At 46.7% G+C, this 27356-nt stretch overlaps 1 protein-coding gene across 1 annotated transcript in view; it reads left to right on the plus strand.

The window, feature by feature from the left end:
- The first annotated feature begins 22593 nt into the window (after positions 1 to 22593).
- LOC142074881 (nuclear cap-binding protein subunit 1-like) overlaps positions 22594 to 27356 on the plus strand; it is a 62312-nt gene continuing 57549 nt past the window's right edge. The window contains exons 1-4 of the mRNA XM_075135816.1: positions 22594 to 22771; positions 24285 to 24370; positions 25164 to 25264; positions 26740 to 26896. Of these exons, the coding sequence (XP_074991917.1) occupies positions 22735 to 22771; positions 24285 to 24370; positions 25164 to 25264; positions 26740 to 26896 (381 nt within the window). The 5' untranslated portion in view covers positions 22594 to 22734. The remainder of the gene's footprint in view (positions 22772 to 24284; positions 24371 to 25163; positions 25265 to 26739; positions 26897 to 27356) is intronic.

Consider the following 27356-nt stretch of genomic DNA (forward strand, 5'->3'; position numbering starts at 1 on the left):
CACTATCAGCGCCTGAACATTCTGCCAATTCCCATCTACATCACTGGTCCTAGTACAGGAGCATCTGTGACAGAAAATACCAGTGGGAGCCATAATTAGTACTAAGCAGCTATAGACAGCACAAAACAGACACAATCTGTGTCAGGTGCACATTTGAATTTAGGGCCTGATTCTGCTTCAGTGAAATAGCAGTAACATTATTGTTAAATTTCAACAAAAGCAAGGCTAGGTCACTAGCCCCTAATTTAGGAAAACACACACAGACACTAAACTTCAAACTTGAGTGGGACTTGAGCGTTTTCTCAAAGCCAAGCAGAGCTCTTGGCTGAAGTAGAGTTTAGTTTTCATTCCAAAACCTATTAAGTCTACAAAAGGACTCCATGGAAGGCTTTTCATATGCAGCTTGTTTCTTATTACTGGCTAACCACAGTGACAATTCTTTGAAGCTCTTTATACAGTACCATTTCTGAGCTGTCTTAAGTATCTATATAATATTTAGAACAATTATAAATATATTAATGTACTGAAACATTTTTCCTAACCATTATATGTAATTATATGTAATTTCTCCTTACATCCTCCTTAAGCAGATGCCTTGTGACTGATTTTCTCACCGAAGCACAACACTGTTACCCCAATGCTAGATAAACAATGTCACTTGAGCTATTATAGTTATGAATAAAACAGATGGTTCAGACTCAGCTTTTCAAAGCAGCTAAAGACTGAACAAACCAAAACCTGATCCAGCAAATCCTCTGCACCAGGAACTCTGACTACCAAAACCAGATCAATTTTCCACATCTACTTTTCCCATGTCCTGGTAACTGTGCAAAAGGGAACTTTTTTGCTCAAGGTGATTTTTTTCTTCACATACCTCTCACTTAAGTAATAATTTCTTTTGAAGTCAGCTTTTAATTTTCCTTAAATCAACTTACCAGTTTCTCACCACCCTCATTCTAAAAAATTTCTTCCTTATAGCTAGTCTAAATCTACCCTCCTTTAGTTTAAAACCATTCCCCCTTGTCCTGTCGCAACAGGCCCTGCTAAAAAGTTTGCTGCCATCTTTCTTATAAGCCCCCTTTAAGTACTGAAAGGCTGCAATAAGGTCTCCCTGAAGCCTTCTCTTCTCCAGGCTGAATAACCCCAAATCTCTCAGCCTTTTTTCATAGGAGAGGCTGTAGTGGTTTAACCCGGCAGGCAGCCAAACACCACACAGACGCTTGCTCACTCCCCCCCCACCCCGCAGTAGGACAGGGGAGACAATAGAAAAAAAAAAAAAGTAAAATTCGTGGACTGAGATAAAGACAGTTTAATAGAACAGAAAAGGAAGGGAAAATATTAATATTATTAATAATAATAATAATAGCAACAACAACAACAATAATGATAGAATATACAAAATGAGTGCTGCACAATGCAGTTGCTCACCACCCGCCGACCCTAGCAGCAAACGCTACTTCCTGGACCACGCCTCTTATTTATATACTGAGCATGACGTCATATGGTATGGAATACCCCGTTGGCCAGCTGGGCCAGCTGTCCTGGCTATGCTCCTTCCCAGCCTCTAAAGAGTCCTTGACTAGCAGGGTACTTAGCAACAACTGAAAACATTGGTGTGTTATCAACATTCTTCTCATACTAAATCCAAAACACAGCACTATACCAGCACTAGGACGAAATTTAACTCTGCCCGACCCAAAACCAGGACAGTATCCACCCCTTATTCTATATCATCTACATCATAGAATCATAGAATTATAGAATCATCAAGGTTGGAAAAGACCTCTAAGATCATCCAGTCCAACCGCCAATCCAACACCACCATGCCTACTAAACCATGTCCCTAAGTGCCTCATCTACACGTCTTTTAAATACTTCCAGGGATGGTGACTCAACCACTTCCCTGGGCAGCCTGTTCCAAGGCCTGACCACTCTTTCAGTAAAGAAATTTCTCCTAATGTCCAATCTAAACCTCCCTTGGCGCAACTTGAGGCCATTTCCTCTCGTCCTATCGCTAGTTACTTGGCAGAAGAGACCAACACCCACCTCGCTACAACCTCCTTTCAGGTAGTTGTAGAGCACGATGAGGTCTCCCCTCAGCCTCCTCTTCTCCAGACTAAACAGTCCCAGTTCCCTCAGCCGCTCCTCATAAGGCTTGTGCTCCAGGCCCTTCACCAGCTTCGTTGCCCTCCTCTGGACATGCTCCAGCACCATAATGTCCTTCTTGTAGTGAGGGGCCCAAAACTGAACACAGGATTCGAGGTGCAGCCTCACCAGTGCCGAGTACAGGGGCACGATCACCTCCCTGCTCCTGCTGGCCACACTATTTCTGATACAGGCCAGGATGCCATTGGCCTTCTTGGCCACCTGGGCACACTGCCGGCTCATGTTCAGCCGGCTGTCAACCAGCACCCCCAGGTCCTTTTCCTCTGGGCAGCTTTCCAGCCACTCTTCCCCAAGCCTGTAGCGTTGCATGGGGTTGTTGTGGCCGAAGTGCAGGACCCGGCACTTGGCCTTGTTGACCCTCATACAGTTGGCCTCGGCCCATTGATCCAGCCTGTCCAGGTCCCTCTGCAGAGCCTTCCTACCCTCCAGCAGATCAACACTCCCGCCCAACTTGGTGTCGTCTGCAAACTTACTGAGGGAGCACTCGATCCCCTCGTCCAGATCATTGATAAAGATATTGAATAAGATCGGCCATAAAACTGAGCCCTGGGGAACACCGCTCATGACCAGCCGCCAACTGGATTTAACTCCGTTGACCACAACTCTCTGGTCTCGGCTGTCCAGCCAGTTTTTTACCCAGCGAAGAGTGTACCTGTCTAGGCCGTGAGCTGCCAGCTTATCTAGGAGAATGCTGTGGGAGACAGTGATGCCTAGGTGTCACATTTTTCAATACTTCCCAATTAATCACCACCACCTTTCTTGTCTTTATATATACATACACATACACACACAGAGATATCATTCCCTTAGTCTATGGGCCATCCCTCTAAAATGTCCACTGGGTTCATTTAGTCCATGACTTTGGGCTCCATCTGTCATAACAGTCTTTCAGGGCCGGAGAGATGGTGTGTGGTGTTGGACGGTTGCATACTGAAGCCAGTTCTGGTTCCATTATCGCTGCACTCGTCCGGTTCTATCATCGTTGCACTTTGCTCGGTTTCATCAGAGTTAGTTCATTCTTCATTAATCTGGGTGATTTTTAATGCAATACCATTCATAACAACCATAGAAGTGATGACATACAATATCATACAACATTTAACATCATACAATTCAGTTCATTGGCTATTTTCACCCAAAATCAAATCCCCTTGAGGTACACACCAGACTTCCCCATCCTTTCGCATCACCCACCAAGTGCACCCAGGTCCTTGAGCAAAAGCAATCCCACGGATGGGTTTTCCCTTGCCAGAGGCAGGAGTAACCCAGACTGTCTTCCCCAGCATATTTCTTATGTGCACGACAGGGACTTTATCCCCCTCTACAGTACGTAAGAGTTTTGACTGGGCAGGGCCACCTCGAGTGACAGATCCCCTGGTGTTGACTAACCAGGTGGCCTTTGCTAGATGTGTGTCCCAATGCTTGAATATCCCACCACCCATTGCTCTCAGTGTAGTCTTTAGCAGTCCGTTGTATCGTTCGATTTTCCCGGAGGCTGGTGCATGGTAGGGGATGTGATAGACCCACTCAATGCCGTGCTCTTTGGCCCAGGCGTCTATGAGGGTGTTTCGGAAATGAGTCCCGTTGTCTGACTCAATTCTTTCTGGGGTGCCATGTCGCCATAGGACTTGCTTTTCAAGGCCCAGGATGGTGTTCCGGGCGGTGGCATGGGGCACGGGATATGTTTCCAGCCATCCTGTGGTTGCTTCCACCATGGTGAGCACATAGCGCTTGCCTTGTCGGGTTTGTGGGAGTGTGATATAATCAATCTGCCAGGCCTCCCCATATTTATATTTCAACCATCGTCCTCCATACCAGAGAGGCTTTACTCGCTTGGCTTGCTTGATTGCAGCACATGTTTCACATTCATGGATAACCTGTGCAATAGCGTCCATGGTCAAGTCCACCCCTCGATCACGAGCCCATCTATATGTTGCATCTCTTCCTTGATGGCCTGAGGTGTCATGGGCCCACCAGGCCATAAATAATTCACCCTTATGTTGCCAGTCCAGATCCACCTGAGCCACTTCATTATTGGCAGCCTGGTCCACCTGCTGGTTGTTTTGGTGTTCTTCAGTGGCCCGACTCTTGGGTACGTGAGCACCTACGTGACGTACTTTTACAGCCAGGTTCTCTACTCGGGCAGCAATATCTTGCCACAATGGGCAGCCCAGATGGGTTTACCTCTGCGCTGCCAGTTGTTCTGCTTCCACTGCTGCAGCCACCCCCACAGGGCATTTGCCACCATCCATGAGTCAGTATAGAGATAAAGGACTGGCCATTTTTCTCATTCAGCAATGTCCAAGGCCAGCTGGATGGCTTTTACCTCTGCAAACTGGCTCAATTCACCTTCTCCTTCAGCAGTTTATGCGACTCGTCGTATAGGACTCCATACAGCAGCCTTCCACCTCCGATGCTTCCCCACAAGGCGACAGGACCCATCAGTGACCCATCAGTATTGCTTCTCATTTTCTGGTAGTTTGTTATACAGTGGGGCCTCTTCAGCACGCGTCACCTCCTCCTCTGGGGATATGCCAAAATCTTTGCCTTCTGGCCAGTTCGTGATCACCTCCAAGATTCCTGGGCGACTGGGGTTTCCTATTCGGGCCTGTTGTGTGATCAGTGCGACCCACTTACTCCACGTAGCATCGGTTGCATGATGTGTAGAGGGGACGCTCCCTTTGAACATCCAGCCCAGCACCGGCAGTCGGGGTGCCAGGAGGAGCTGTGCTTCAGTGCCAACCACTTCCGAAGCAGCTCGAACCCCTTCATATGCTGCCAATATCTCCTTCTCAGTTGGAGTGTAGCGGGCCTCGGATCCTCTGTATCCCCGACTCCAGAACCCTGAGGGTCGACCTTGAGTCTCCCCTGGTGCTTTCTGCCAGAGGCTCCAGGTAGGGCCATTCTCCCCGGCTGCGGTGTAGAGCACATTCTTTACATCTTGTCCTGCCCGGACTGGCGCAAGGGCTACTGCCTGAACTATCTTCTGTTTAATTTGTTCAAAGGCTTGTTGTTGCTCAGGGCCCCATTTGATGTCGTTCTTCTTCCGGGTCACTTGATAGAGAGGGCTTACGATCTGACTGTAATTTGGAATACGCATTCTCCAAAAACCCACAACGCCTAAGAAGGCTTGTGTTTCCTTTTTGCGAGTTGGTGGGGACATGGCTGTTATTTTACTGATCACATCCATTGGGATCTGACGACGTCCATCTTGCCATTTTATTCCTAAAAATTGGATCTCCTGTGCAGGTCCCTTGACCTTACTTTGTTTTATGGCAAAACCAGCCTTCAGAAGGATTTGAATTATTCTCTCCCCTTTCTCAAAAACTTCTTCTGCTGTGCTGCCCCACACAATGATGTCATCAATGTATTGCAGGTGTTCTGGAGCCTCACCCTGTTCCAGTGCGGTGTGGATCAGTCCATGGCAAATGGTAGGGCTGTGCTTCCACCCCTGGGGCAGTCGGTTCCAGGTGTACTGGACGCCCCTCCAAGTGAAAGCAAACTGTGGCCTGCACTCTGCCGCCAAAGGGATGGAGAAGAACGCATTAGCGGTGTCACTTGTGGCGTACCACTTGGCTGCCTTTGACTCCAGTTCGTATTGAAGTTCCAGCATGTCCGGCATGCCAGCACTCAGTGGCGGTGTGACTTCGTTCAGGCCACGGTAGTCTACTGTTAGTCTCCACTCTCCATTAGAATTTCTCATGGCCATATGGGACTGTTGAAGGGTGAGCGAGTCTTGCTGATCACTCCTTGGCTCTCCAGTCGACGAATCAGCTCATGGATGGGAATCAGGGAGTCTCGGTTGGTGCAATATTGCCGCCGGTGCACTGTTGTGGTAGCGATTGGTACCTGTTGTTCTTCAACCCTCAGCAACCCCACAACAGAAGGGTCCTCTGAGAGACCGGGCAAGGTGGACAGCTGTTTAATTTCCTCCGTCTCCAGGGCAGCTATTCCAAAAGCCCACCGGTACCCTTTTGGGTCCTTGAAATACCCTCTCCTGAGGTAGTCTATGCCAAGGGTGCACGGAGCCTCTGGGCCAGTCACAATGGGGTGCTTCTGCCACTCGTTCCCGGTCAGGCTCACTTCGGCCTCCAATACAGTTAACTTTTGGGATCCCCCTGTCACTCCAGAAATACAGATGGGTTCTGCCCCTTCATAGCTTGATGGCATCAGGGTACACTGTGCACCGGTGTCTACGAGAGCCTTTATACTCCTGTGGGTCTGATGTGCCAGGCCATCGAATCCACACAGTCCAGTAAACCCGGTTGTCCCTTTCCTCCACCTGGCCAGACACAGGGCCCCTCTAGTCCTGGTCATAGTATTTGTTACTCACTTCTTGTAAATACGAGTCAAGAATTTCTTCATTCCAATCCAAAGTAAGATCAGCCCTTCTACTCTGTCTGGGGAACTGTTCACTGGAAACTGGACCGTCGTGAGACAGGTTTCTTCTGGAAACTGGAGCAGCACTTTTCCTGGGAGAACCCCCTTGTGTGATTGTTTTTCCTTGCAACTCACATACCCGTGCCTCTAGGGTCAAGGTAGGTTTTCCATCCCACTGCCTCATGTCCTCTCCGTGGTCACGCAGGTAAAACCACAGGGTGCCCCGTGGTGTGTACTTTCTATATCCTCTCTCTTGAGCAGAAGAACGTTGACTCCTAATGGCTGAGATACTGGTCCGTGCAGGTGGAGAATAGGACATATCCTTTTAGAGTTGCTGGACCTCCCGGGACAGTTTCTCCACAGCCGAGACAAGGGAGGAGGAGACAGTTTCTTCGAAATCCCGGAGTGTGCTAACCACGTCATCCACCGTTGGTACTTCTTCCTCTTTCCAGGACAGTACTGCCAATGAACTGGCATACGACACTGGTGCGCTCCGTACCACCTTCCGCCACATGGGTCGTGTGCACTGGATTTCATCTGGATCTTTGGGTGTTTGGTCATCGTCCAGGTCACTATAAACCACCTCCAGCACGCCTAATTCTCTCAGGTACTGGATACCTCTCTCCATAGTGGTCCATTTGCCTGGGTGACATATAACATCTTCCTTGAAGGGATACCTTTCCTTTACGCCTGACAGGAGTCGCCTCCAGAGGCTGAGGGCCTGTGCCCCTTGTCCAATCGCTTTGTCAATGCGCCCTTCCCTAGCAAGGGATCCCAGCTGTCTGGCTTCCCTACCCTCTAATTCCAGGCTACTGGCCCCATTATCCCAGCATCGGAGCAGCCAGGTGACAATGTGCTCGCCTGGACGACGGCTGAAATCTTTCCGCATATTTCGCAGCTCACTCAGGGATAGGGATCGGGTGGTTTCCGTCTCATTTATGAGTTCTCCCTCTTCCTCCTCCCCTCCTCGTGATGGCCCTGCTTTTCCATCATCCCTTTCTAAATGACCTGACTTTCGCTTACAAGATTTCCTCTTATGTACAGGGGCAACGGATACCAGCAAGGGTTGGTCCTCTGGTTCAGCTGTAGTACCTGTTGCTGGGGTTGGAGTAGCCGCAGTGCCTGTCGTTTTGTTGTCAGATCTGGAGACCTTCTCTCCCCCTTGAGGGTTCTGAATAGTGTTGAACAGGGCTCAGTAGGCATGGGCCAGGCCCCAGCACGTTGCAGTGATTTGTGTTTCTCTGGAATTGCCAGGGTGACAGCATACGTTTTCCAAATATTTTACTAGTTTTTCAGGATTCTGCACTTGTTCAGGGGTGAAGTTTCAAAACATTGGAGGTGACCACTGTCCTAGCCACTTGCCCATACTATCCCACACACCCTGCCACTCATAACTATCCCGCCTCGGGGCAGATCTCTGGGTGGTATTCTTAAATAGTTGTTTAACCTTAAACAAGGCCTGAAACACATTCAGGAGACATAGGAATAGGAACGTGCTGGTTTGAACATCCCAAGGATATTCAAAATCCTCAAGAGCTATTGTAATCAGCCTGGAGGAGAAGGGGAAGGTGAAGGAAGCTGTCTCCCCCATAAATTGGCTCTCCAAGGAGAAGAGGTAAAAAGCGTAATTATTAATAGTTTCCGAGAGAGAGCTCCTGAAGCACAGGGATGACGGCAGTGCTGAGTACAATCTCCTGACCAATAATTTTATCATACCATAAGCCAGTGTTACACAGTGTAGCAAAGCGATGACCTTAATCCATCTCCCAGAGATGATAAACCCCACATAAATACCGACAAACAGCAGTATAGACAGCCAGTAAGGTGCTACATACCAAAACTCCAAGAACAGATCCAACAACTCTGTCGTGGTTTAACGTCTGAGAGCAAATAAACCAACATTGTGACCAGCAACTAATAAACTGGTATAATGAATGCTTATAACAAATTTGTTTTAACCCGTTCGGGTCAGATGTGTTGTTATCTCAACCCTGCGTGCCCCACTTTGGGTGCCAAAAAGGTCTGTAGTGGTTTAACCTGGCAGGCAGCTAAACACCACACAGCTGCTCGCTCACTCCCCCCACCCCCCGCAGTGGGATGGGGGAGAGAATCGGGGAAAAAAAAAGTAAAATTCGTGGATTGAGATAAAGACAGTTTAATAGAACAGAAAAGGAAGGGAAAATAATAATAATAATAATAATAATAATAATAATAATAATAATAATTGTGGAGGAATCAATGCCTGAGAGTACAAGCAGTATCATAGCATTGGTAAACAAGAAGCCATGGGAAGATGGAAAGTGAAAGAAGCCGTGGGAAAAAGGGAGATAAGAGGTGGCAGTTAACGGTTCTGAGGGCGTGACAAAGATAAGGAAATTAGAGGAAGAGTGTCGAGATGACCTTTGCTTAGGGGATGTACTAGGGAATTCTTTGAAGTGCATACGTGGCATGATGTGAGGTATAAAAAGGCGCTTGTGCTGTATAATAAAGGGTTTTTTTCGTCTTCGTCTTCGTGCCCTCTCAGACGGAGTCCGTGTCCTTATTCGCCACAAATGGCGCCCGAACAGGGACAGGGACATTCTGTCTGAAGGGCCATAAAGTCGGCAATTGCCGATCCGGTGGCGAGCCCCGCTGAACTGCCAAAGCTGTTGAAAAGAAACAGGAAAAAAGCCGTTGGAAGGAAACGGGATAGAAGCTGTTGAAAAGAAACAGGAACAAAAGCTGTTGAAGAGAAACAGGAAAAAAAGCCGTCGAAAAGAGACAGGAAGAAAGCCGTTGAAAGGAAACGGGAGAAAAGCTGTTGAAATGAAACAGGATAGTGACATCGAATCGTCTCTGCAGAACAGAGGTGAGCAGCGGGGGACGGTAGTCATGGGTTTAAACATGACAAAGGAGGAAAAAACTGTTTGCAGGACCATGGAATTGATCCTGAAAAAATATCAAGTAACCATGGATAATGGGGACTTGAGACGACTCCTGAAGTGGGTGACAACCACCGTTGAGGGAGTCGATTCTACTAACATTTATGATCCAAAAATTTGGAATGAAGCAGGCACCCAGCTTTGGGATGCTGCCACTCGTTCGGACTCAGTGGCTGCAGGACTGCTAGCGCCTTGGAGGACTCTGAATGAGACCCTAAAAAAGCATGTCAGTGCTAAAGACAAGCTGAGAGATGAAAACTCAGGAGGGAGTGCATCTGTGGCCAAAGAGCCTTCTGCGCCCCCGGCCACTGAAGGCTGGAGCAGTGGCTGCCTGCGGGGAGCAGGGTAGCGGCAGTGATGATCCCAATCCATTCGATCAGGGACCGGTCAACCCAGAGAAAGAGCCGGATTTATATCCCCCACATCTGCATGATGTGTGGAAGGGGATTCAAAGGGAGGCACAGAAAGAAGGGGACTCTGACCTCGCGGCTAAGCTCCGTGAGGTCCGGGCGTTCCCGGTGATTTATGAAGCTCATCAAAGGCCCCGGTGGGAGGCTCTGAGTTTCCAAGTAGTGAAGGAGTTGAGAAGGGGAGTGATTGAATTTGGCCTCAGTGCCCCTTACTCTGCAAACATGCTAGGGTCGGTCATGAGGAGTTATACGTTATGTCCGCTCAATTGCAAAACGCTGGCACAATTGTTGCTCTCCTCTGCTCAGTTTATGCTCTGGAATGGGGAGTGGCAGCGACTCTGTGAGGCAAAAGCACTGGAGTATTTGGAGCGTCCCGCGACAGATCCAGTGAGATTCTTGGGAGTTGACGCATTGGTAGGAGAGGGTCGATATGCCACTGCCCATGTCCAGGCACAGCTCCCAATGGAAGCCCTAAATGATTCAAAGAATCTTGCCTACCTAGCATTTATGAAGGTCCCCGATGTAGGGAAGCCCCAACGCTCATTTACTAATATTAGGCAGGGACCACAGGAACCGTATATGAAATTTATCGAGACATTAAAAGATGCTTTGGACAAACAAGTAGAGAATGAGGAAGCGCGGAAAATATTATTACAAAAATTGGCAATTGAAAATGCTAATGCAGATTGCCAGAAGGTGCTCCATCCGTTAAAAAACCCTACGGTAGTTGAAATGATAGAGGAATGCAACCGTGTGGGGACCACGGAGCACCAGGCTGTGGCGATGGCTACTGCTTTTGCAAACTCTAAGTTTAGTCAACAGACGTGCTTCACCTGTGGCCGTCCCGGTCACTTTAAGAGGCAGTGCCCGCAGGCAGGCAGGCGGAGGCGGGAACTGGCTGACTCACAACTGGGAACGTGTCCAAAATGTAGGAAGGGCCGGCACGTTGCGAATCAATGCCAGTCGCGGTATGATAAAGACGGTCAGCCTATCCAGGGAAACGGTTGCAGGAGCGCGGGGAGGGGCCGCGCGATGACACAAGCAGCCCCCCATGCGATGATGGAAACTGCCCCCAGCCCCCTGCCGGCATCCGTGCCTCCGAATTATCCGCCCGAACATGGGGAAGTGCCGGCGTGGACTTGGCCCCCTCCCACCCAGTGAACCTGACTTCTACGGCTGTTCAAGCAGTGCCCACCGGAGTGTGGGGGCTGCTAGGTGGCAGTTACAGCGCACTCGTACTGGGACATTCATCCGCCACGTTACAGGGCTTGTTCGTTCTCCCGGGGGTTATCGATGCAGACTATACGGGAGAAATTAAAATCATGTTGTGGACGCCTACTCCGCCCTGTTACGTGCCGGCAGAAGCACGAATAGCACAGCTCGTCTACTTTCGAGCTGCCCCTCCTGCGGCGGAGCCTCAGGAACGGGGGAGTGGAGGTTTTGGTTCCACCGGCACGCCACAACTGTGGTGGGCGCAGCCTGTCGCTGCGGGGCGACTGCAACAGCCTTGCTGCCTGTCAGGCGGTGGCCCTCAGCAGTCTGTGCGCATCAGCGGCCTTATTGATACCGGAGCCAACGTGACAGTCATTGCGCAGTCACACTGGCCAGCTCAATGGCCGACGAAACAGGTCCCAATTGCCCTTACAGGTATTGGAGGGCAGACAGCACCACTGCAGAGTGTTCAATTAATTCAAATCGAGGGACCGGAGGGTCGGCGGGCCAATGTCCGACCGTTCGTTCTTCCGGCCCCTCTCACGCTGTGGGGACAAGACTGTTTGTCACAATGGGGAATCATGCTGGGGACAAATTTATCCTAGGGGCTACTGATCGGCAGCACACCCTGAAGTTGCAATGGTCCTGTGAAAAGCCTATATGGGTGGATCAGTGGCCCCTCCCCACGGATAAACTGCATCACTTGCAGGACCTAGTTGCTGAGCAGCTGTGCGCTGGGCACATTGTGCCATCCACGAGCCCATGGAACTCACCAGTTTTTGTCATCCAGAAGAAATCAGGAAAGTGGAGGCTCCTTCACGATCTAAGACGTATAAATGAGGCTATAGAGGACATGGGAGCTCTACAGCCAGGTCTCCCTTCACCAACCATGATACCTATGAACTGGCACATCACTATAATAGACCTTAAGGACTGTTTTTTTACCGTTCCGCTACACCCAGATGACGCGCTGCGGTTTGCTTTTACTGTACCCGCGACCAATGTAGCCCAGCCGAGTCAACGGTACCATTGGACGGTGCTCCCGCAAGGCATGAAAAATAGTCCCACCATATGTCAATGGTTCGTGGCTCGGGCCCTTAGTCCAGCCCCCGCCCAATTGCCTGAAGTCGTAATTTATCATTATATGGATGATATCCTTGTAGCAACCCCCTCTGAGGCCATGATACGAGGGGCCATGGAGGTTGTCGTAATGAGCCTCCAGCGTAACGGCTTGATAGTTGCCCCAGAAAAGGTGCAGCAGACCACTCCCTGGCAATATCTAGGGTGGCGCATTACTGAGCAAACTGTGATACCGCAAGGGCTCAAGATCAGTAGTCAGGTCCACACCCTGACTGATTTGCAGAAATTATTGGGCACCATCAATTGGGTAAGGCCTCTGTTGGGAATCAACAACGAGCTGTTGAGACCTCTGTTTAATTTGCTAAAAGGTGATCCTGCGTTGGGGTCTCGACGAACGTTAACCCCCGAGGCTCAGCAAGCGTTGCAGCGGATTGCTACAATGATATCGGCTCGGCAAGCACAGCGCTGTGATCCAGAGCTTCCTTTTCAGTTAGCAATAGTGAACACTGACTTCCAACCATATGGTTTGTTGTTTCAATGGAAGCCAACACCCAGCGGCGAACAGTTGTTGGTCATAGAATGGGTGTTTCTTCCCCACCAATTTGGAAAAACCACCACCACTAGAGCAGAAATGTTTGCATCCCTGGTCATGAGAGGAAGGCAACGGTTGATAGCGCTGTGCGGAAAAGAGCCACATACCATTTACATTCCTGTCGTGATGCCTATGTTAACTTGGTTGATGCAAATGTCTGTACCTTTTCAAATGGCTATGGAAGGTTTTACAGGAGCGATTTCTATTCACCCTCCCAGTCATAAATGGCTGCAGTCCCCGCTACCACTGCAGCAATTGCCGAAATGTAGCGTGACCCCTTTGGACGCTCTAACGGTCTTCACGGATGGGTCCGGGCGCACGGGTAAGTCTGTCCTTGTCTGGAAGGACGACCATGATCAATGGAAATCTGATATCCGGAAACAAGATGGTTCACCACAAATCGTGGAGTTGGCGGCAGTGGTACGAGTGTTTGAAAAATGGCAATGCCCTGTCAACATCGTGACTGATTCTGCATATGTTGCAGGGGTAGTGTCCCGCATGGAGTTTGCTTATTTGAAAGATGTAAATAATGCCCAGCTTTTTGCTCTGTTTGAAACCCTCAGAGAACACATTCATCGAAGGATCCACTCTTTTTTTATATTACATATCAGATCTCATACTGCATTGCCGGGGCCCCTGGTTGAGGGAAACCGGTTGGCTGATTCGCTTGCAGGGGCTGTTGTTGTCCCGGGGAAATTTGAGCAAGCGAGGCGTTCACATAACTTTTATCATCAGAACGCTAAGGCCTTGGCTAGAATGTTTCATTTACCACTTACGCAAGCACGCCAAATTGTCACTGCATGCCCTGAGTGCCAGTGTGCGGGCCCTCCACACCCGGGGGGAGTCAACCCTCGTGGCTTGCAGGCGCTCGAACTTTGGCAGACTGATGTTACACATCTTCCCGACTTTGGTCGACTCAAATGTGTCCACGTCTCAGTGGATACATTTTCGGGAGCAATTGCAGCCACAGCCCACACTGAAGGAAAAGTCCCGGGATGTCCGAAAACATTTTCTTCTTGCTTTTTCCATTCTCGGAGTACCGAGCAAAATAAAAACAGATAACGGCCCCGGGTACGTTGCCCAAGCCACACGGACATTCCTGCAAACATGGGGAATCACTCATATCATGGGAATTCCACACAGTCCCACAGGGCAAGCCATTGTTGAGCGCGCGCACTGTTCGCTCAAAGACATGTTAACAAAACAAAAAGGGGGAGTAGGGGATTTGACCCCACAGGAAAGATTGGCAAAAGCCGTTTATGTTCTTAATTTTCTCAATCGGTGGGCTGAGGAAGGTGGACCCCCGATTTGCAGACATTTTGATTCTGTTGAAGGTCATGAGGCAATCATAAGGGACAAGGCGTGGGTAAAGGTGAGAAACCTGGAATCTCATGAGTGGGAAGGCCCGTTTTCATTGATAACCTGGGGTCGAGGGTATGCTTGTGTCTCCACAGATCGAGGACCAAGATGGGTACCAGCGCGGTTCGTCAAGCCGTCTTTTTCGCCGTTGTCGCAGGCATAAGCGCGTTTTGGGCCCCACCGCAGCCCAAAGAGAACATCTGGATCGCCCTTGCGAATCAGACAGGCCAGGAGACCATTTGCCTTTTGCTCTCGTCACCTGGAGATCCTTTTTCCATCTGCTTAGTGGGGCTCCCATGGGACAATTGGACCCTAGGTCTCATGGAGCTGCATGCAACACTTTGTAGTGGCGGCCGCAATGTGACTGACAATTGGGACGGATGTTTGGTGTACCGTCCGCCCCTGAGTGTAGAGCCACAAGAAATAGAATTATTGGGGCTTGGCAAAATGGGTAATGAGTTTGATTGAACTGGGAGTTATACGTTTGATTGTATTTGTATGTATTCTTGTGTGTACTATGTTTATTGCAATGTGTGAAACGAATAATAGAAAAGTCAGTTAGCTTAGTGTTTGTTGTAAAAGAAAAAGGGGGAGATGTGGAGGAATCAATGCCTGAGAGTACAAGCAGTATCATAGCATTGGTAAACAAGAAGCCATGGGAAGATGGAAAGTGAAAGAAGCCGTGGGAAAAAGGGAGATAAGAGGTGGCAGTTAACGGTTCTGAGGGCGTGACAAAGATAAGGAAATTAGAGGAAGAGTGTCGAGATGACCTTTGCTTAGGGGATGTACTAGGGAATTCTTTGAAGTGCATACGTGGCATGATGTGAGGTATAAAAAGGCGCTTGTGCTGTATAATAAAGGGTTTTTTTCGTCTTCGTCTTCGTGCCCTCTCAGACGGAGTCCGTGTCCTTATTCGCCACAATAATGATGATGATGATGATGATGATAGAATATACAAAATGAGTGATGCACAATGCAATTGCTCACCACCCGCCGACCAAGCAGCGATCGCTACTTCCTGGACCACGCCTCCTATTTATATACTGAGCATGACATCATATGGTATGGAATACCCCATTGGCCAGCTGGGCTAGCTGTCCTGGCTATGCTCCCTCCCAGCTTCTTGTGCACCTGGCAGAGCATGGGAAGCTGAAAAGTCCTTGACTACCAGGGTGCTTAGCAACAACTAAAACCATCAGTGTGTTATCAACATTCTTCTCATACTAAATCCAAAACACAGCACTAGGAAGAAATTTAACTCTATCCCAGCCGAAACCAGGACAGAGGTGTTCCATCCTTCTGATCATTTTTGTGGCCCTCCTCTGGACCCGCTCCAACAGGTCCATGTCTTTCTTGTGCTGAGGGCTCCAGAGCTGGACGCAGTACTGCAGGTGGGGTCTCACAAGAATGGAGTAGAGGGGAAGAATCACCTCCCTCGACCTGCTGGCCACACTTCTTTTGTTGCAGCCCAGGATACGGTTGGCCTTCTGGGCTGCGAGCGCACATTGCTGGCTCATGTCCAGCTTTTCATCCACCGGTACCCTTAAGTCCTTCTTGGCAGGGCTGCTCTCAATCCGTTCGTCCCCCAGCCTGTATTGATACCGGGGGTTGCCCTGACCCAGGCGCAGGACCTTGCCCTTGGCCTTGTTGAACCTCATGAGGTTCACACGGGCCCACTTCTCGAGCTTGTCCAGGTCCCTCTGGATGGCATCCCGTCCCTCAGGCATGTCAACCGCACCACTCAGCTTGGTGTCGTCTGCAAACTTGCTGAGGGTGCACTCAATCCCACTGTCTATGGCATTGATGAAGATATTAAACAGGACTGGTCCCAATACGGACCCCTGAGGGACACCACTCGTCACCGATCTCCATCTGGACATTGAGCCGTTGACCACTACCCTCTGGATGCGTCCATCCAACCAATTCCTCACCCACCGGAAAGTCCACCCATCAAATCCATACCTCTCCAATTTAGAGAGGAATGGTGAGGAGAGAGGTTAGAGAGGTTGGTGGTGAGCAATTGTTTTCATTTGTATCACTTGTCTTGGGTTTTATTTATCTCTCTTTGTTATTTTCCTTTTCATTACATCATCATTATTATTATTATTATTATTATTATATTTAAATTATTAAACTGTTTTTATCTCAACCCACGAGTTTTCTCACTTTTACCCTTCCAGTTCTCTTCCCCCATCCCACTGTGGGGGAGTGAGCAAGTGGCTGTGTGGTGCTTAGGTGCCGGCTGGGGTTAAAGCACGACAGCTGCTCTAAAAAAGTAAACACAAGAACAATACACTAAACATATCTAGTTGTCAAGATAAAATTATCCACTTGAATGTGCTACAAGTACAGTGCATTTCTAATCTTCACATCTTCACTAGAAGCTAATATTGCAGGGTCCTGGAGGCCTGAGGTGAACAACCATCTCTAATCTTTGATTTGGTTATGTACAGAAAATGAAGTGGTACTTTCTGTAAATAAAACTGCCTGGAAGATAACAATACTGATAACAGGAAGAGCAAATAGCTTCTCCTTAAAAATAGCATACAGTACCCATAGCACTATGGGAGGGAAAGCTCATCAGAATGGCATACAGCTCTCTCTAGAGGTACCTCCGGCTGCTGTCACTGTCTGAACAGAGTAGTCAACGTGTTCTCAGATATAGGCAGGAGTTAGCACCTGACTCCCTCCAGTCAGGCACTGATGGCAGCTGGGAGAAGGGTCTTGTCTCTGTGCATTTGTTCTAGAAAACAAAGGTATCTGGTTCATGGAATCAACAGTGCACCTTACAGGGAGCCTGGGACAACAACAAAAACTCTATGAACCCAAACCAGTACATTTGTACCAGTGCAAAGTAAGCCAGGGTCTTAAGACAGAATGAGGAAGAGAGCACAAGAATACATTGCAAGGATAAAGATATGGTGTGTGCAGTCCTCTTTTGGGCAGGGTGGTTGGAGTAAAGGTGTGTGATAGGAATGATGGGGCTGGAACATGCCTCTTCCTTCACCTCTGTGCAGCCTGCACAGAGCTGGGAGTGACTCTGAAGCAATTTGTACGTGGGAATCAAAAGGAGAAGCAGGTCCAGGATTTTGGAAGGGGTCAGTGGAACTATGCCAACTGATGAGGCAACACGCAGGGGAAGGGGGAGCAAGGAGGAACAAAGTGGGGGTAGACAAAAGGGGTATAAAAGGGGCTAGTTGCATGTAAAACGGGGCCAGACAGTATGCTTTTCTGGTTGAGCCCTGTGCCTGATCACTGCAGTCCGTCCTATCTTCTTATTAAATCCTTTCTTAACTATCTCTCTGTGTAATCTCATTCTCTATCCTGTGTGTATGCATGCTGCAAGGACTAAGTGCCAGCTACTGGGGGGACTGGTGTGAGTGGACTGGGTGCCAGCAACTGGAGTCAGACTAGGTGTGTGCACGTAACTCACTAGCAAACTGCAAGTTGGACCAGCTGGTGAGTAGGGGGATCCGTGCAGGTGTACCAGGCAGACAGAGGGGCCGTGCTGGTACTCAAGGGATCCGCAAATGTGCATGTGCTTGTGAATCTAGAGGTTGGTGTGTGTGTGTGTGCCTTCACTAGTGAACTTCTGTCTCTGCCAGACGAAGAGGAGGAAGGGGATTTGGCTGTCTGTGTTTGTGCTTTATGTGAGTCCTATATGTAGGTGCTGTTGAAGGCAGTGCCTTGTCTGTGGCAGTCTGTGTGACTGGCCATCTCAGTGTCCTGTGTATGTGTCTCTGTGATATGTGCTCAGCTTTGCTACTGGTTGAACCTCCAAATGGGAAAGCGGCAGCTATGTCCCTCAGCCTGGGCAGAAACCCCAGGTCCCTGGGTGCACCAGGCTGGGTTCCAGTGGCCGGGCAGGAGGGAGTCCTGGGCCAGAGCTGCTGGAGGTGTGGCCATTCCTAACATCCCTTAACAATGGTCTTGAGCAAGAAGGATACAATAAAAGAAAAACTGGGTGTCCTGCTTCCGGCTGGGACAGAGTTAACTTTCTTCACAGTAGCTGGGGGTGGGGGGTGCTGTGTTTTGGGTTTGGTATGAGAGGAACGTTGATGGCCCATTGATGCTTTGGTTGTTGCTGGGTGGTGCTTGCACCAGGGACTTTTCGGCCTCCCATGCTCTGCCAAGTGCAGGGGAAGCTGGCAGGGGGAGCATAGCCGGGGCGGTTGACCCAGCTGGCCAATGGAGTATTCTATACCATGTGATGTCATGCTCAGTATAAAAACTAGAGGTGGGGGGGCTCTTGCAGTTTGGGACACGCAGGGCGTCGGTCAGCGGGTGGTGAGCAGTTGCATTGTGCATCGCATGCTTTGTATATTCTATTATTGTTGTTGTTATCATTGTTATTATTACTGTTCTACTTTGTTTTATTTCCATTATTAAACTGTTTTTATCTCAACCCGTGAGTTTTCCTACTTGTGCCCTCCCGATTCTCTCCCCCACCCTACCAGAGGTGGGGGGTGAGCGAGCGGCTGCGTGGTGTTCAGTTGCTGGCTGGGGTTAAACCATGACACTAGGAAAAATATTCAGTAGCCACTTTTGTATCTTTTCTTAAGAATGATAGAGAAGAGTTACAAAAGCTTGTGCAAGAAAAAGAAGTGATGACTGGTTAACAGGCAAATCCTGCAGTCGTTATAGAGTTAAAACTCCCACTGGAAGTTTGCTTGAGGACAGACAGTAGAATTGTGCCCAGTAATTCAGGTAGCTAGAATGAAAAATGTCAATGTGCATAATATTGACATTAAATCTAGCTGATTCATTCCATCTACAGCACTGACATAAATGAACAAAATCTCTGAACCAGTGAAACAAATTTTACTGAATCAAAGGGAGTGAGGGGGAAAAAAATCCACAATTGATTGAAAAGTCAAATGCAGTATCTATCTTGGTATGGTGGGTTAAACTTGTCTGGACGCTAGGTGCCCACAAAGCCGCTCTCTCACTCCCCCTCCTCAGCAGGACAAGGGGAGAAAATAAGATGAAAAAGCTCATGGGTCAAAATAAGGACAGGGAGATCACTCACCAATTACTGTCACAGGCAAAACAGACTCGACTTGGGGAAGATTAATTTAATTTATTGCCAATTAATAACAGAGTAGGATAGCGAGAAATGAGAACAAATCTAAAAACACCTTCCCCCCCCCCCCTTCTTCCCAGGCTCAACTTCACTCCTGGCTCTTCTACCTCCTCCCACTCTGAGCAGCGCAGGGGGGGTGGGGAATGGGGGTTGTGGTCAGTCTATAATGCTTTGTGTCTGCCACTCCTTCCCCTGCTCCAGCGTGGGGTCCCTCCCACGGGATACAGTCCTTCACGAACTGCTCCCAACGTGAGTCCTTCCCAGAGTCTGCAATTCTTCAAGAACTGCTCCAGCATGGGTCCTTTCCAGGGGGTACAGTCCTTCAGGAATGGACTGCTCCAGTATGGGTCCCCCACAGACCGCAGTTCCTGCCAGGAGCCTGCTCCAGTGTGGGCTCTCCACAGGCTGCAGGTGGATATCTGCTCCACCATGGACCTCCATGGGCTGCAGGGGAACAACCTGCGTCACCATGGTCTTCTCCATGGGCTGCAGGGGAATCTCTGCTCTGGCACCTGGAGCACCTCCTCTCTCTCCTTCTTCACTGACCTTGGTGTCTGCAGGCTGTTTCTTTCACATTTTCTCCCTCCTGTCTCTCACAGCTGCTGCACAGTGATTTTTATCCTTTCTTAAATATGTTTTCACAGAGGTGCCACCAGCTTCCCTGATTGGCTCAGCTTTGGCCAGCGGTAGGTCTGTTTTGAAGCTGGCTAGAACTGGCTCTGTCTGACACAGGGGCAGCCCCTGGTCTCTTCTCACAGAGGCCACCCCTGCAGCACCCCCCCCGTAAACCAAATACACTTGGAGAAAAAAGAGCTGGGAAACTATGAGATAAGAAGCATCAGGACATTTTACCCTGGGAGCTGCAGAGAAGTGTATGTGTATGGGGGGGTACCTTCCTTTCATTTCATCTGAACAAGGAAGACTGGCTTTTTACTTGCAGAACACTTAATTTCTTTTGCTTTAAATAGCATCAGTTCTGGGAAGGAGGTCACAGACCAGATATGCAAGTCTGTTAGCTGAGTTAGAATGCTGTGTGAAGTTTTGTTCCAACCTTTGACACTATAGAAAAGTAAAAAATAACCACAAAAAGAAGGAAAAAATGATATGAAGTTTGGGAAAGTGACAAAGGACACAAAGCATCAATGGCACAGTTCATCCTGCACCAGGGGATACAGACAAAGCTTAGACAATAATTTCTATGTAGTTAAGCTACAAGTGACTGACAACAACATTCAGCATTCAAGAAAATGGCAGAACAAGAAGTCAAAGCCTGTAGATAAATAAAAAAATAATAATCACACTCTACATTAGAAAAAAGGTCCTGGGAAATGGAACACCAAGAGAAGGGGAAATGAGGTGGATATTTCTGGAGATACTCCAGCCAAGCTAGAAAATATATCTTCCAGTGTCAGTAGTGCAACTGAGTAACTTCAGGGGTAACCACAATGGTTAAGTTTAGCCTAGGGAGACCATTCTCCCACTATCAGCACAGAGAAAGACAGACTCCTTTGGGAAGGCAATTCAAAGTTTAATTAATTTTCTGCTCAGACTTGCCCTCTAGAGGAGTCTTTCCCCACTGACTATACAGGGAGCCCAAGAAACCTGACCAACTGACCTCCTTGGCTCTAGTCTCTGAGGAATTAAGAGAACAAGGATATTATGCAGTAATGAGCAGTGCTATTCCTATGATTTGATCTAAGTTGTCAGCTGTTTTGCTCTTTTCATGCCTGACAATACAGATTACAATTTCACTCTCCATATAACACATTATCCTGCATTAAGCAAAGACAAATCTCTGTAAAGAAAGTAACTGCTGCTGCTTAAAACATTACCTTACCAGTGAGATGCAGGTGTTGGCACTGAGCCTTTTGCAAAACAGAGAGCTTTCCTGGGTCCTTCACCTCACAGTAACAGTAACATAGCAATACTTCTCCTACCTTGTTGCCCATAACATGACAAATTAGAACAGATAGAAAGAGGACTTTAGACTTGGCAGTACAAAAAAAAATGTTTTTAGCATTAACCCCTCAAAAAGCAGCCAATTTTCTCCAAGGAGATGTGAAAAAACTTGGTGGAGCTTGCACATCTGTTTTTCATTTAGTTCCAAGAGAGAAATATACACTAAAGTTAGGACATCTCCCACGTTCGTAGTTCTTTGGAAATCTGACAAAATAAATTAACCTGTGCTATACAGTACATCTCTGTCAGTAGCTTACAGCATATTGTGATCAGTTTTCTTTTAACACACTAGACACAAGAACTCCTGTTTTCTGGACACATTAGTGTCTCATTAAAAGCTAAATTTGAAAAATTTCATCCTAAGAATCCAGTTACTTGTATTATCTAAACAAAGAAACACAAATTGTTCACATGGATAGTTTTTGGATGCATTCTGAGCAGCACAAGCTAGACTCCCTCATGTGCAGTTAGATTCTTCTGCATCTACTTATTCATATCTGAGCCCTTAACATACCTGCAAGGGAGGAGAAAATGGATCTATGAAGAGCATGACCTACTTATTCCTACTCCCTCCTGTTGCTGGCTTTCCTTGCTGTGTGTCTGTTTATTAGAGATGGGGTGTTGAGTAACATTAGCACAGGTCTGCTTTGACACTACAGGAAAAATACAGTTTCAGGGTGTGTGTGTGTGTGTGTGTGTTGATCCTATAAAGTCCCCATCTTTGCTGTTGATTATACCAATGTAAAATGGAGGCAAATACTTCTGTATCAGCACAGCAGTAATGCTTTGTGCAGGTGTAAGCAGCTGTGAAAGGTGCACAAAATTAGGAATGAATTCAAGGAAACTGGATGAATCATAGAGGGGATCTAAACCAGTTGAGTAAAGGAAGATCAAAAGCTAAGGTCTTTTCTGTACCTCAAAGCTTCACTTGTCTAAATTTCATTTTAAAAAGAGAAATTTGAACTTGTGCTAGATGATGTGAGGTGTGAGCCAGATGCAAACCTGCTTATAGCAAGTAACTTTTTCAAATTGTCAGGGGATTTTCTTACCTTGTCAGATCATCAAAGCTAACGTGGCTTGTGTCTGGGAGCCTACCAGAAACCTTGGGATGTCACCAGATGTCAGTAAGGTATCCCAGGGGTGGGGCCCACAGAGAGCAATTCACGCGTGCAGTAGGCAAAACATAAGCCTTCAAAAGAGACCAGGCACAAGTGAAAGTAAATAAAACTTTTTTATTTAATGGAAAATTCACTAACTTTGTGTCTATTCCTTCCTCCATCTTAGAAATCATTCGAGTTCTTTGTACTGTAGAGAAGCAGGTAGAATAGCGCTATTTCTCAGAGAGTCGCGGGAAGTCACGAAAGAGAAGGCAGTAGCTTTTCCTATTGCTCTTTTACCCCGGAAGAAGATTGAGACGAACAGGAAGTAGGGAGGGGGCAAGCGGAGGAAAATATTCTGATCCCTGTTGTATGGTCTTTATATAGTGCTCTTCCTTCTCTTCTCCTACTGTGGGTATAGCGTTCCTGCTTTTTCCTCTTTCACACACAGATTTCTCGCAGGGGTGGTGCTAGTATGTCGCGGCGGCGGCGGCACAGCGACGAGAGCGATGGTAAGCATGGATGGAGTGAGTGAATTAGTTCCAGGGTTTGGACTCCGCATGCCCTGCGCTTGGGGCTGTGTCATCCTTAGGGCTGGGGGAGGGGCAGGTCTCGGCTGAGGCAACTCCCTGCGGCGCTGCCTTGCCTTTGTTTCAGGGTGGTGGCGGCTCACCCTGGTTCTCTGTCAGGACTTGTAGGGCGCTCTGGTGCAAGGAATTGGCTTATGTAACTGGGGCTAAAGACTGTCCTGAGCCGTTGCTTCGGTCTGCCTCAAATACAGGGAGCGCCCTGGGTGAAAGCAAACTGATCAGAGCACTCAGCTCTGCATACGTGTAGTCAGAAGGATGTGTTCTCGCATCTTGTAGAGGCTTAATGGAAAATGTTCAGAAAACATTGAGAGTGGAGAACGACCGACTTCAGAAACTGAAGCAAATGCTGTTTCTCTTAATAACGTAAATCTGTGTGAGCGGAGAGTTGGACAGTTTTGCGACTAGCTTTTTCAGCTTTTGATTGCAAAGATAAACTGGTTTTTAATCACACTTTTATTTTTTTTAATTGCTTTGATGTGCTTTTTTTTCTAAGCTTATAAAACCCCTTAAAATATAAGCAAGGATTCTTAATATCTTTTTTTTTTTTAATATATGCTGAAGAAGGTGTTATAAAGCACTAACAAAATACACAGTAACTGGTAACTCTGTAAAGTATGTTTGGTTTACCTCACATGTACTGTCTTGTAGTAGAAATGCAGAATTATTTCTAAATAAAATTTGAGACAGCTACAATGTTAACTGTTTCTACTTCATGGATTAGGTCATCAGTAATATGGCTATACTTTTGTTTTTCTTGTTTATTGGGTCAATTTTGAATGCTTTGTCAGGACTTTTTTTCTTAGAAGTATGTTACTGGAATGGTAAAAGTATCTAGAGAGTTCTTTTAGAATAAGCAGGTGTACTGGGTCTGGCTGGGATGGAATTAACTTTCTTCATTGCAGCCCATATGGTGCTGTACTTTGAATTTGTGACCAAAACAGTGTTGATAACACGCCAATGTTGTAGCTATTGCTGAGCAGTGCTTGCACAGCGTCAGGGCCTTTTCTTTTTCCCACTTTGCCCCTCCAGCGAGTAGGCTGGGGGTGGACAAGATGTTGGGAGGGGACACAGCTGAGACAGCTGACCCCAACTGACCAAAGGGATATTCCAGACCATATAATGTCATGCTCAGCAATAAAACTGGGGGGTAGTCTTTACAAGGTGGTTGTCACTCAGAGACTAGATAGGCATTGGTCTGCTGGTGGGAGGTGGTGAGTGACTGCCTTTGTATCGCTTGTTTCCCTCCTGCCCCCCTTCTTCACTTATTAAACTGTCTTTTATCTCAATCCATGAGTTTTCTCGCTGTTGCTCTTCCTATTCTCTCCCCCATCATGCTGGGGGTGGGGGGAGTGAGCAAGTGGCTGCATGCGTGCTTGGCCACTGGCTGGGGTCAACCCATCACAGCAGGCAGATAACATTTAATGTATTGAAACAGGGCAACCTCACAAAAGGAGGAGAACATCTGAGCCATCTGAAATTGAAGAGAGACTTGAATCTTTAATATGCAGAGTGGGAGAGAAGGTATAAATACTACTTACATATTGTTTTGTGACTTAGGGTCCTTGAACATAATACATTGTTTTCTTTGTTTTATATGTTTTTATGTGTTAATATAACATTAGTGGTCCAAAAAAATAAAATCCATTGGAAACTTCCTAGCTGGAAAATTGTTGGCCTCTGCAAAACTGGGGTTTTAAAAAGAAAATTCTTAAATGCTAACCCTGTAATACAATGCTGAAGTATAACTAGTGAAGAGGTATCATTCCACCTCTGAACTTTATCACTGCTTCCATTTTTTTCAAGGAGTAGAGGGAAACTAATGAGATGTGTACCAAAAAAACCCCAAACAAACAACAAAAGACCCCACCAATGTCAAAACTGATCTTGGGACTTGGCTGGGTTTGGTGCTTGTAACAAGCGTAGAAAAAAGGGTGACAACAAATATGATGGGTCTTATACGTTAATTTAAGCCACATACAAGCTATGTAGTTGTTTCAATTCCCCTGATGTCATTAATATAATGTTTAATTCAGTTACTGAGAGACCTCTGAAGCTATGTTAACTCTTACTTCCTAGGAAAACACTAGAGCTCCTTGCTGTGGAGAAGTCACAATTGAAGCTCTTAGTCATTTTTGCTTCTTATTTCTAGCAAATGAGAGAAATTGTGAATTCCTAATGGAATTTGAATCATTACTTCTAACAGGAAGAAAATGCGAAGTAATATTTTGTTTTATCCTATTTGCTTGTCTTCCACTTGTTACTGTGGGGATAGTTGATATACCTGTTGATGAGAAGACACTCTTTTCTTTCTTAGAGTACTTCCTCTCTGGAGAGCAACTTGGAGGGTCTAGCTGGTGTCTTGGACGCTGATCTACCAAACTATAAAAGCAAGATATTAAGAATTCTTTGTACTGTGTATGTATGCAGAAGATTTGGGAGGTGCTCCGTTATCTATGCTAAATAGAAAAGTTTAAGTATTTAAAGTACTTTAAATGCTGTGAACAGCTTTTAGTTCTTGAACACTGTTATTGCTTAGGATTTGTCTTACTCCAGGCAAAAGAAATCTGAGGAGAAGCTTAGTCTATTGACTTAGGCATAAATCAAGGAAAATATCCATGTACAGTACTCTCACTTGAAATGTGTGCGCAAGGTCATAAGCAGAGTAGATCCCAGAGCTGCTTTCTTGTTGCCATGGGGAATATGCTGGGTAGTATCTTGTTTATGAATTAAATGGTCACTAAAGAATACAAAAATCTGTTGGGTGCCAGTTCTTATCTGTGTATTCCTACTTTTCCTATTCCCCTTTTTAGGGGCTGAGGTGCTCCTCTCTCAATGAACCTACCCTCTAGTAGTGGAGAGATGAAGGGACCAGAGGTAGGGTCCCCCCTTGGCTAGCAGCACTCCTTCCTCTCCCTAGCAAAGCACTGGAACAGAGTTGCTTTGTCTGTTGGGCCACTGGGGACGTGTCCCAGGAGGGGATTGTGTGGGGTCCGCAATAGCATACCACAGAGAGAGTGTGTGTGTGTGTGTGTGTTTTTCAGTGCCAGCTTGTGCTATAGCTGTAAGGAAACTTTAAATCCATTTTGTATCACTGTTCATAAACTTAAGCCAGACAGTACATCTGTTTCCCACAACAGCTGAATGCCTTTGAAGGCATGGAGTTAGCTTACACATTTACAAAACATTTGAAGAAAATAAGTAGTTACAATAGGAACTAACCTGTCTATTTCTTTAAGACTTTATACTGAAAATTGCTTACTTAAGTTTGAGATACTTACAATCAAATTTAATTTTTAAGTGATGTAAAATGTTTACATCTCTTGTGTAATCTTGCTGTTCTAGTATAATAGAATGGCTAACATGCTACGCTGAACAAGTTGTCTTAAATGGTATTATTTGGCTATATTCCCATAGAATATATAAAACACTGGAAAATGAGGCAGAATAGTCAGAATGGTTTCTAATATATATATATTTAATTAACAGATTTTTTTTTTAAAATGACTGATACTTTCAAAGCTTTCTGTTAAATGATATATTTTGGCAGTACTTAAAATTATATTACTAGAAACTTTTGTCAAATGTCATTCCAGTCTGACACCTTATGCCCTTTACTTCAATAACAGCTTTTGTCCAGATTGAAAGTTTTGCTGAGTTGGAGACTGCAGCTAAAAATGTCTTAAAGTGTAGTTGCTATAGGTTTTAGAACCTACTATAATCCTAAATGCTTACGAGTTAAAAATAATTATGTCAGGTTAGCAGTTTACCTTGCTTAAACACGAGAAGCGTAACCTATACAAAACAGGTTCAAAGATGCTATGTAAACGCAGTGGTTGGCATGTGATAAATGAACATCTAACAAAATGCTTGTTTTTCTTCATTTAAATCAGTGCACGTCTATTACCAGAAAAGCTTACCATTTACACAACCTTAGTTGGGCTGCTGAATGCCAGGAACTACAACTTTGGTGGGGAATTTGTAGAAGCCATGATTCGTCAGCTCAAAGAATGTTTGAAAGTCAACATGTATAATGAAGCTGAGTACTTAGTAAGTGGAATCTTTCACACCTCTTTTTCCCCCCTAGACTTCCTCTCCCTGTCCCCACCCAATATTACTTCCTTTTGACATCCAGACGGGCTGAAGGTTTTCTGTATGCAACGTGGTCTTTTCTGGCATCCCCATGTAGTGTTCCATAGACATGCCAGGAGAAAGTGCATGGTATTCCTTCCTAAGGAGATGAAAAATTAGGTTATGATTGCAAAACTGACCTCCAAACTATGTGTGAAATTTCTACAGCCAAATTAACTCTCAGGAAGTCAAAGGTTTTCTTTCTCCCCCCCCAGTTTGTTCTACAGGAGAATCTAGAAGGTGAATGAAAACTATTCATTTCTACTGTGCTCAGAGACAAATACTGTTCCTGTTGGGTCCCTTTATTTATTTATTTATTTTAAAGGCAGCTTATTCCCAAGTGGATAGGTTATATTGGATGGCTGTAATCAGTCTTGTA

The sequence above is a fragment of the Calonectris borealis genome, chromosome W, assembly GCF_964195595.1.
Source record: "Calonectris borealis chromosome W, bCalBor7.hap1.2, whole genome shotgun sequence".
Lineage (NCBI taxonomy): Eukaryota > Metazoa > Chordata > Aves > Procellariiformes > Procellariidae > Calonectris > Calonectris borealis.